The 11,589-nt window shown below is 45.3% G+C and overlaps 1 protein-coding gene across 2 annotated transcripts; it reads right to left on the bottom strand.

Annotated features, from left to right (window-relative positions):
- Positions 1 to 115: 115 nt before the first annotated feature.
- Positions 116 to 11,266, bottom strand: LOC142949759 (axin-1-like). 2 transcript variants are annotated; one of them, XM_076091583.1, is made up of 13 exons: positions 11,090 to 11,266; positions 9,456 to 10,143; positions 8,663 to 8,856; positions 8,323 to 8,469; positions 7,239 to 7,373; positions 7,004 to 7,100; positions 6,593 to 6,730; positions 5,372 to 5,753; positions 4,448 to 4,625; positions 4,166 to 4,342; positions 3,747 to 4,046; positions 3,496 to 3,645; positions 116 to 3,364 (listed from the first exon to the last, which is right to left on the bottom strand). In XM_076091583.1, the coding sequence occupies exons 2-13, from the start codon at positions 10,071 to 10,073 to the stop codon at positions 3,238 to 3,240; spliced, it is 2,643 nt and encodes an 880-aa protein (XP_075947698.1). In that variant the 5' UTR covers positions 10,074 to 10,143; positions 11,090 to 11,266; the 3' UTR covers positions 116 to 3,237. The 2 variants fall into 2 exon arrangements, with proteins under 2 accessions (XP_075947698.1, XP_075947699.1); XM_076091584.1 differs by having other exon boundaries at positions 4,166 to 4,339.
- Positions 11,267 to 11,589: the final 323 nt, after the last annotated feature.

Below are 11,589 nucleotides of genomic sequence, written 5' to 3'. Positions count from 1 at the left end.
GTGGAAACGACCTACGGCATTTCAAATGCCACAATGCGCCGTATTATTAAAGAAAGTAATGTACGTGAATAAGGAAAGTTAAGTGAACAAATATCAACGAAAAGGAGATGAATGATTTATTTAACATCTTTATTATGAAGTACCTTTTTAAAAGAAATGTACAAGTGGAACCAGCACAGTGACATCTTGGCGTTTACCTTCGAAAAACAGAAACACCATGGACATGTGGTGCGGGTCTGAAGACATTTATGAAATGATAATGTACATATTTACAGCAGAGGATCTATCAGAACAGAAGTGAGCAAGCATGACTGCAGCTAAATAATACAAGGGGACTGACGGGAAATCAAAACTTTTAACAATAAAAGCATGGATTGGTTCAATAAAGATATTTTTCAAAAGATAACATGATAAAGGCACTGTGTTTCACACAAACTGACAACACAACAGACGCAGTCGTTTGTTTTGTCCATCCAATCCATAATCACAAGAAACAACTCTTTAACAAATGTCGTCATTCAACTGTCCCTGGGCGTTCTAACAAAACAGATAAAATATACGTGAGGGCCATAGCAGTTCGCACATAAACATGAAAACAAAATAGATAATTCAACTCATCAGGAAAACATTCCTTATAAAGAACATGCTTGGTGATTATTAAAATTACACTTTTTTTTTTATAAACAAATACATATCTAAATTTTAAATTTCATATTGAAGGCATAATGGGTTGAAGTGAGGACACATGTGTTTTTTTCCGATCCTACGTTTCCCTTACCGGGCCGAAGCCCAGGACAAATTGTATTTGACATTCCTGCAAGACGTACAGTAGGGCCTCATGAACACATTCAATGAACTACCAGCATAGATAACACAAAACACTCATTCAGGCCAACAGCTTGAGATCAATACTGAAGACTCGACATGATTACAGGACCGAACGAGGGGTTTCCTTTGAGGACATAGCAGGTAAAAGTTTAAACAAAGTCAAATTACATTCAGCTTCCACAGCTGGTGTGTGATAAGTGCACTCTCTGCACGGTGCTTCGTGACGTCCTCGACTGCAGTACTGTGCTGATGTGAGAGGTTTGAAGGAATAGTTTTGACATTTGGGAAAATACGCTATTTTTTCATTTCTGTGAGTGTTGGACTGATACCCTTCTCATGTGAAGCTACAGTCAGCAGCCGGTTAGATTAGCTTAGCATAAAGAAAGGAAACTGAGGGAAATGGCTAGCCTGGCTCTGTCCAAAACAACAAAACAGAAGCACCTTTAAGGCTCAACTAGTTAACAGGTTGTGTTTAGTTGGATTTACAGCTGAGAATTAGTCAAATAATTGGCCAAAAATTAACTAGTTGCTATTTTGGTCAGGTTCTAAATTGTGCAGATTTATCCCACGTGACAGTAAACCGCGTATCTTGATTTTGAACTATTGGTCGGACAAAACAAGTGATTGTTTAAAAAAAAAATATGTGATAGGAAGACCAATAGCTTAATCGCAAAAATATATTTGCAGATTAAATCTGTATTAAAAGCAATAAGCCAAAGCTAGCCATTTGCCCTTATTTCCAGTCTTTATGCTAAGCTAACCAACTGCAGCTTGTAGCTCTAAATTTGCCAAACAGACATGAAAGTGGTGTTCATTCTCTCACCCCGACTCTCGGCAAGAAAGGGAAATAATTGCTCAATTGTCAAACTGTTCTTTTAAGATGAGCTGCAGATGTTTAACTCAGTGTTGAGCTACAACGTCTTGACGTTTGGGAATCTGCAAGAGGGAGAAGATTCCCCATCTGCTCGTGATTTAAGAACACATTTGATGCTCGTGGACTCGGACTGCACGGACAGACACACGCATGAAGGCGTACGGGACGCACGGTATGCTCTTTGGCTGAGTTCAGGCAGACATGACACGGGCTTTCACACTCGCTTCAGAATAAGCATTCTAAATCGTAAATGGCACTGGCCGGGCGGGCAGGCAGGCACCTATACTGAGTACAGAGTTACATACGCAGTGGAGCAGAAACACAGAGATGAGGCGACAGTGTGACCTGTTAAAAACAACAGATACTGTGGTTGAAAGTGGCACACCGTAAGTGTGCGCTGCTCTTTTTCATGAGAGTTGTTGTGGGTGAAAAAAAAAAAAAAAAAAAGAGCCTAGAATTAAAAAAAGCATCGCGCAGCAAAACAGAACTACACACTCGCAGGTTAACAGTACAGAAGTGAGGTGCAAGGATGTATTATAGAGATGGAAAAACAAACAAAATGGCTGCCCTGAAATCACTAATGAACTAGCTTCAAAACATACACAATAATACAACATTAAGTTGAGATATAACGAAATACGGCTGCATTAATAAGTAATAGTACCTGCCTTGTACATACACAATTCAAATAAAATGAAACAAGTAGCTAGGATACTTGACTTATCAAAAATATGTAGCTTTGGTAAACAAGTTATGTAGAGAACTGTTGTCTGAACATGTTGATGTGAGAGATCACTACATGACATCTAGGAATCAAGGGTGAGAACGTTTCTGTTTGGAGGCTATGAAGTCAAACGAGAGGAGAAGCAGGCTAAAAAGTTCCTCCATCCTCCCCCCCCTTTGTCACCAGCTGATGAGGAAAAGAGACAGCAAACGGCAGCGAGACTCCCGAACGGACCGACGCCGCCGCTCTCTTTACTGTCCCGAGCACCGATTGAAGAGTTTCCGTGGTAATGTAGCAGCATCGTAATGGTCTGCGGAGGACACACCCCCCCCTCCCCCCTCCCCCCCCCCCCCCACCCTGGAGCAGAAGTGGAAGACTACTTCATCCTCTCCCTTCCAGCAGTCCCCTCACCCTTTTCCCCATCCGTCGCAGTGGAAGTGGAAGACTGGTCAGACGTCAGATTTCAACAGCGCTCCTCGAATATCCACAGTGGAGACAAGACAGGTGAAATAATTTATGTTCCTTTCCTTATTTCCTTTTCCTCTTTTCTTACGGCCGAGCTTCTTCGCTTTACGTGGGTTTGATCCGGGCATGACGCCGACATCCAGACAGTCCATAGAAATAACCTCCTTTACACTCCGGCAATCTCCCTTCTGTCACACATGGCTCCCTCCATCTTTCTACTTTCTTTCATTCCGTTTTTCTCACCAAACCCCAATGTTCTCTTCCTATCTCCTTTTGTTATTTTTTCAAATGATCCATTCCCCCCCCCCCCCACCCCGATTCTGTGTCATCTTCCTGTTCCCAAATTTCAGTCAACCTTCTCCACCTTCCCGATGATCTTCTCCTCGAAGATGGGCAGGATGGCGTCATCGTCACGAACCTCCTCGAACACCACACCACAGTCAAACTCGTCGCTCACTTTCTTAAAGTAGAACCTGCGCACACACACACACAAAATACAGACATGCTAGATTATTAGCTAGCCAAAAAAAATAACAAAAATGGCTCCTTCACAAATGTGACATTCCCACCCAAACTGTAATATGAACTATATGCATGTTCTCACCTATAATGGCCCTTTTTGGTAAGCAGCTCCTTGAACTGGCCCAAAGTCACCACACGGCCTTTGACTGACGTTCGGTATGGGATTGGCTCTCCACAAAAGTAGTAAGCGACCGTCATATTCTCACACACTTGGCGCTTACCAGACTTATGCCTGAAAGAGAGCAAGAGCCACGTCAAAAACGCTCAAATAAGAATACATTTAAAAGATTAGAAGATATCTTGGCCACGTCACATAATCGACCTGGCGCCTACCTCTGCTTGGCCTGCTGTAGTGCGTTCCTCCTCCTCTCCTCCTCCAGTCTCCTCCTAGCCTCCTCCAGCTGGGTGAGGGGGTTGGGAGCCGGGTTGGGGGGCATAGCTGGGTCCTGGATGAAAGGGTGCGAGGGCTGGACCTGGGTGGACGTTGAGCCGGGGATGGCGGGGGCCACTGAGGAGGGGTTGTTACGCAGCTGGGCGGAGACCCACGGGTGCACGGCTCCAGGGCGCTCCACCGACGTCGGGTGCGGTGACTCGCTGCTGGGTCCCGTCCTCCTCGAGCTACTGGTGCTGCCGCTGGAAACACAAGGAGAGAAGGAAGCAGGGTGAATACTGGTAAATCATCATTAATATATATTAATAATTATTATTAAAGATTTATATTAATCATGAGTAATACACGTCATATCACTCACCCGTGTGAGGTCTTCCTTTGTCTGTCTCCTTCCATCATCCACTGCAGGATCTTCTGGTTTCTCTCCAGGTCCTCCAGCGGTACCTGGCCCTCCACGCCCCGCCCACTCTCCTCTCCTTTGCCCGACGTCTCCGACGTCTTCTTACAACCTCGCCGTGATAGCGTGCTGCCTTTACTACTGCGGAACGAACAGGCGACACATACAGTTGAGGTCATCCGCAGTAAAAACAGCACATGCAGTAACACCGAACAAATGTCGGCACGTTCGACCCCGCTGGCCTACCTGTAGCCCATGCCCTCGAGCGTGCTGGCTCCAGCCCCGTCGGCGTAGTTGCGACTTCTCCCTGCGTACTGGCCGGCCGGGTCTCCGTTCCACATGGGGTTGGCCTGAGACCTAGAGCCCGCCTCCTCCGGCCCTTCTCTTCCTCTGTGGTGATACGGCTGCTTGTGATGATGCATACCTGAGACAGACGTCACAGCCAGTTATTGGTAACATGCTAGCCTCTCTTCAATACATCGCACGGAAAGCACACTAAAACACACTACGATGCAGCTTAATTTGACGTCTGCGATGGCATGGGAAAAATGCATTTGAAGCATAATAGAGCACAAACTATAAAATTCGGGACTCTTCTTGTTTTATAACACATGATTCAACACCCGAAGAGCAAAACCTTCCAGCTATGGCTCACCAGGAAATGGTTTTAATAATATCTTTGTTAATCCAGAACTGTGGCTTGTCGAGATCTTCTTCTGTACTTATGCAGGGGTCGACAAAAAGGATCGCCTGCTTGTATAACAAGTTTTCATTTTTTTTTAACATCTAAAAAATTCCCCAAAGGAGAGTCAACTTAGGCTGGTGGAAATCCTGAGGATGAAACTCCAGATTTATTTACTTAAATAAAGATAAAACAATTACCTTTGGTCTTTGTTATTATCTGATAACTGCTTATAAGTAATTGATGCTACGATCGAGTCCGTCCTGCTGTTGTAAACATTCACGAGAGCAACAAATGTGTATTCATCCTGTTCTGGTGTGAGTTGCCGAGTCTTGAAGATATCGACCATAGAGAAGCTCCGCCTTCTCTTGAATATTATGGAACTAGATGCCACTCGGCTTGATACTGCTAGCTCACCTAGCATCGTTGAGCTAACGCCAAGAAGGATTGACCCCGTGCCGGGTATGTTTCCATGTTTAAAATCTTACCTTTGACCCCAGCAGGAGGCAGACTGTGACCCCTCCCTGGGGGGCAGTGAGGCGGGCCGATCCCGCCGTCAGGTGACCGTGATGATTTGGGAGGAGATTGCCGACCCCCTCCTCCTAAGGTGCTGTTGGTGGCCCCTGGCGACTGGCAGCCCGGCGTTTTCATCACGCGCTGCACGTGCTCGTCCAAGATGGATTCCGGGTCGTCGTCTTGGGAGTCCTCCATGGCCACCAGGCCGCCGTAAGTGGCGACTGCCGGGTTAGCAGTGGTCTCTGAGTAGCGGGCGCCGTAGAGAGGAGGAAACGACGAGGGGAGGGGGAGTGGTATGCTGTGAGAGGACACGGAGGCCGCCACGGAGACGTCAGCATCATCACCTTCTTCTTCCTGTTGGGAGGAGGAGGAACGTGTTACACCTCTAACTGGACATACACATTGTATAAACTAGTAAGTACAAAGACAGACATCAATAACTGCCCTTACCAAAACTATTATGTAAAGGTATGTTTCAGACAAATAATGCAAAAATTATTTGGTTATTTCTTATTAAAAATAACCTAATTCACATTTTTCTAGACTTTTATCCATCACTTGGGAGGAAAAGTGTGTTTAGACAAACACATAGAAGCACAACAGCAAAAGTGCACAAGCCATGCATACTCAAATTAACGTCAAACGCTCCATGACGTAAGTCCTACGGCTATGTCCAACAACAAAGATGTTTTGCAAAACTTAAAACAAAAGCTTTGCAAACTGATGGCTAGTTGGTTTGTGTACAACGCACGAAGCTGGGCTTAAAAAAGGCAGGAGTGCGGGAAAAACCCCCAAATTGAGACACACATTCCGAATGCACTCAAAGAATGTTCCTGAAACTGGAATAATATCTGCATGTCCCACACGTCTTAACTGGAAAATGCTGCATAAAGAATAAGGTAGAAATGAACGTGTGCATCCCGGCCATAGTCAAGTTCTGAAATCCTAGTGCACTCTCTCCTTTGAGACGATTTGCACCAACCACAGTTTCTCATAAATAACAAAATACTTCCACTCATAATTCAAGTATTACTGAGGAAACAACAACATCCTCATTGTGTAAATAACTGGGATGAATTACAGCTGAACTCAGTGTCCGAATTGCATCACATCATGTGCAAACACACACACACACACACACACACACACACACACACACACACACACACACACACACACACTAATACACTCACCAGTCTAACTCTCTTCAGCCTCTCTTCCAGTCTTTCCTGAGCATCTCTCTCTCGGAGAACCGTCTCCAGCCTGCTGATGAGCTCCGCTGCAAACCTCTCAGGCTCTACGTGGATGTCCTTTGGCATGCGGTACGTGCGCTGTATATAGACACAAACACAAAAAAATGACATGCCACAAATTATACACAGCTGAACACATCTACAGATGAAATGTAGATGCCGTTTTAGTAAATTAACGTGTAATAACACTAACAATATAGTAATTACAATCAATAAAAAAACAGAAAGCTCAGAATCGTTTGTTTGTCTCATCAAAGACTATATATCAAAGGTTGGTGTTACTGTTATACTACATGAATACAGATATGAACGCTGAGGAGAGGCCGAGTGAGGAGTGTCTGTGTAACTCACAGGTATATGAGGTAGGGGCACACGTCCATTGGCTTTGGCACTTTCATGCATCTCTTTACGATGCTGCTTCCGATATCTGTATGGAGGAATACCATCTCTGCGCGCACGCACACACACACACACACACACACACACACACACACAGGTTAAACACAGATCTGAACAGCTAATTCATTCCGAGAACCCTTGTGTTGTCAGAGATGCATGCGGCAGCTCCGGGTTCATCTGTACTTACAGGCTGCTGTCGGTCAGCGACAGTGTGTCGGCATCGCTCGACATGCTCTGCTGCTCACTGTCATTGGCACTGGTGGCTGGAGCGCGAGCGTAGCCCATGTTTGCGTAGTATGGGTTTACCGGCTCCCTCCAGGGCCTGAGGATGAGCGTAGAGAATATAATGTGGTGAGCTCGCATTCAAATGTTGATGCACGTACACATCCATGCACACGGGCCAGCATGAAGATAGGAGTGGTTCATGCATTCTCAGAGGCTTTTCTTCCGTTACATTAAACAAGATTTCTATGACCAGGACACGTCTCGCCACTTCTCATGTTTGATTGCTTCTAACTCAGAAGGTTTGGTTTATTATTGGTCTTCAATATTTAGATAATGAATCATTTAAAGAACATAGTGACAACAACTCAATTCTATACAGAAACCCTTTTTATGTGGATGTCCAATCAGTGTTGATGGTAAACAGTCAATTGAAGCGATAAATTCCTCAGTGAGTGCTTTATTAACCGAGAAAGCAGAGTTCTCCGCAGCAGTATACCCAGGCTAAATACAGCTGAAATACATTGTTAAATATATCTTTGTCCATAACATCCTCTGCACTCGTGTTTTGGGATGCCACTTGCGCCGTTGGAAACATAGATTATTTGCAATAAAAGCGACGGGGCGACGGGTTCTAGAGAACGTCCCCGGCTTTCCAGAGATGAAGACTGGGAATCAAAGCTGAAACAGCAGCCTGTAGTTCTTCCTTGCCTCTGACTGCGTCCCTTCCACGTCAAATGACGCTGCTGGATGCAGGAAGATCAACAGACCTTCTCTGTCAATACAGCACGCGCTGAGGAATTTATTGCTTTGATTGACTAAATTTACCATCAACACCGATTGGACATCCACATGAAAAGGTGGCAAATGTTCCCTTAAAGTAAAGAATCAACAGACTATATTTTTTTCCGTTTACATATCACGTATCGGGAAAGTGTTTTCAGGAATGTTGCATTTGTGCCAAAATGCACTATAAAAGAGAGTTGGGTAAACTGTGTAAACATGGAGGTATTCATCAGTCTTCCTTATGAACCTTGACACACACACACCTGTACTCCCTGCTGTCTGGCCTCTTCCGGTTGGTCGAGGCTCGATGCGGTGCTGACTGCATCAGCAGGCTTTGAGTCAGCCTATCAGCTTGCGTGTCTCCACACTCCTCCTCGTCCTTCTCGTCCTCCCTCACACCTCCTCCACACCTAAAATCAGATTCAATTAGATCCGAAACATCACAAACGATCTTTTATTTCAAACGTTATGAGAATGTTCTGACGTTTTGTTCGTGCTTCGCTGAGCGATGCAGAAAAGTCGGTGGAATGAATTGTTGAAATTATTCCAGATGACAGGCGTGAATCCTGTGCAGTATATGACATTAATTCTGCATCATCTCACCTCCACTCCTCATCCTCAGCGAGTGTGGGTAAGTACCCGGGCACAGGCTTGGCTAGCCCCGATGAAGGGCTCTGATCGCTGGGGTTAGGCTTGGGGCTCTCTCCTCCCGTACGCGTGTACTCCAGGTACAGATCCGACTTCAGGAACAAAGGGTAGGTGTTCTCCTCCATCATGCCCTGGATCTCTGTCTGGGCCTGGAACAAACACACAAACGTAGCGGTCACTTGGGCTGGGTAGCATTAAAAAAAAGTGTGTGTCCCACTGGCTAGCTAATCGTCGCTGCACTGCACAGAGCTCATACAGCGGCTCCGCTAAATGATTCACAAAGAAGTTACTTTCACTTCACACAATGTTTTAGCACTCATTTAGGTCGGCTCGCAACTATGCTCTTGATTTAGGCTAAACACAGTTCCAACACTGCTTAGCTTTTGAAAACAAATGTGAACACATTTTACGAGGATTACTATATATGTTATATAGCAAACTAATACCCACTCCAAACACAATGACACTGAGTAAACCCATATTTATGAATACAGCTAGGTACACATACACCACACTGACAGAGAGGTGTGTTATGAAGGTCAATCTCTGCGATAGTTTGGGTGTCGTGTATATTATCAGTATCCTGCCATCCGACACAGCAATACTGATTTGCATTAGTCATAAACAACAGCCTCAAATTTCAATCACTTAGTCCGGCTTAACCTGACAATGTCAAAGAACTGAGACAGCCTGTGTAATCCAACATGCATTGCTGTTAATAAGAACATTAAATCCGTGTTTTAATTACCTGTTCAAACATGGCAGGGTCTGGATGCGGCCTTCCCACACAGTCTCTGATGAAGCTCTTGGTGGCGGCTTTGATCTGCCGGGAGACAATCCCAGTTCCGTCTACAATGTACTTCCTGTAGATGGCCTTGGCCAGCTTTGCCCTCTTCTCCTGGCTCGTCTTCCTGAACCCCGAGCAAGCAAACCAGAAGTCGAGAAGGTCCGCGCACCCTTCCTGGCAGAGGAAGTTTCGGAACAGCTGGATGCCCTCCTGGTCGTCCAGCAGAGAGTGAAGCGACTCTGCCCACTTCAGGTACGGTGGAGTTGGTGAAGCCGAGCCCTCGGGTTCATACCCCAGGTCCAGATCCGGGCGACGCGGGGTCGCAGACGATGAGGAGGGCGCGTAGCTCGATAGATCCCCCATTTTAGAAGACGAGGATGACGGAGGATAGCCAAGAGTTTGGGAAAGGTTGTTTGGACGGGTGCTGGCTGACTGGATTGGGGGGTCCAAATCAGATCCCTCCTCACCAGGAACTGGGGGTCGTGGAGCATCCTCGGTAAAGTGGGTAGGGCCGCTCAGAGAGACCACAACCCCACCACCCCGGTACCCAATCCCATGTAATTCTCTGACAAGACTCATGTCTCTGATTGCACAAGGGAGAGGTCAGATGTTCCCCTCTAGCAATGATTTTGCTGGCAAATAATTCACCCTACAATGGAAACAAGAGAAGCAGTTAGCCGGGAGTTGACACCAACGAAATAAACATTATGACTAAGTTGATAGAGGTGACTCATCTGTCAACCCCTTCGTTGTGTCAGACCACACATATACATGTACACAGCAGTGTTATCAAGCAGCAGAATTAGATGATGAGCAGAACAGATACTTAAAAATAGAATAGAGCACGATATAAACAAGTGTGGCTGAGAAAGAGGAGAAGCGGATCATACAAACTGAATGAAATGAATATATTGGTAGAATGCTAATATGAAATGTAACGTTAGGAACCAATACATGTTAGCCTAAGATACGGTGTTATTGATACCGTCGGCTACTTAAAGCTAGCAACTAAGACTCCAGCCTGGACCAAAAACTATTTAATGTTCTGTGCGTAAAGCTGAAGTTCACCATTAAGTTATTGTCGTCAGTTTCACTGTTAGCTTAAACGCTAGCGCTAACAGTTGTCAAAACAAAGCTCACACTTCGTGTAGCTGGACACGATCATTTCCTAAATAACCAACTAATGTTAACAAGCTAAGACAGCTAGCGCTAGCCTTGTAGCAATGCCACCACCGATGCCAGTGCTTTGAAGTGGGAATCTCATTCATCTTGGCCTGCAAAAGACGGTGGGGGATGGGTAACGTTACAGAAACAAACTCTACAACCACACAACACGGGCCTGCCTGCAAAACACTCCAACAAGACTTTGTGAGAGTATTCGTGGCGGACAAACTCGTTCAGAAGCAACATCAACTTTCCAACTGATTAACGCCAACAAAAGCAGCCGATCTGAGATCAAACAAAACAAGAAAGCGAGGGCACGTTTTCCACTCTACTGGCTGCTAGCTCGGTGCGTTAGCTAGTTTTTGGTTAGCTCGTTAGCTTAGCTAGTTACGTTAACGTCCCGTGTTTTCCACACAAAGTGTTCGTCCTACCGTCTCTGTGAGCCCGATCCCCGTAATCCGCTGCATTGGGGATAGTGGCGCGAACTGTGTGCTCCAAAACGCAGCATATGGAAAGCTTTCTGATATTAAATATTAACGAAAATGACCCGTCGACTGCCCCCTCAACTCCCCATGGTGGCTGGTTTCTGAGCAATAATACAGCGCGAGCGAATACGTGCGTGCGCGCCGGCGCCGTGCGGTAGTGTAGTGCGTTTGTAGAACTACAACGAATAGAAGAGACACACATAGCCCATCAACAAGCTCACAGTTTAGCAGTGGTGGTTTAGGTATTTTTAATTATTTACTTAAGTAAAATTACTCATAAAACCATTATGCACAAGGACTCCATTATCAGCAACAATCCTGTATTCAACCTAAGGAAAAGTGCATTAGTGCAACAACTAACAAAATGTATTCACTAAGTGCTTACTATGCAGTGTAACGTTATTATATATTATATTATTACTGAGGCATTAACATTAAATAAATGT

The sequence above is a fragment of the Anarhichas minor genome, unplaced genomic scaffold (assembly GCF_050575085.1).
Source record: "Anarhichas minor isolate MPS153535 unplaced genomic scaffold, ASM5057508v1 ptg000014l, whole genome shotgun sequence".
Classification (NCBI taxonomy): Eukaryota; Metazoa; Chordata; class Actinopteri; order Perciformes; family Anarhichadidae; genus Anarhichas; species Anarhichas minor.
Note: the sequence above shows the minus strand (reverse complement) of the source record. Positions and strands in the feature narration are given on the sequence as shown.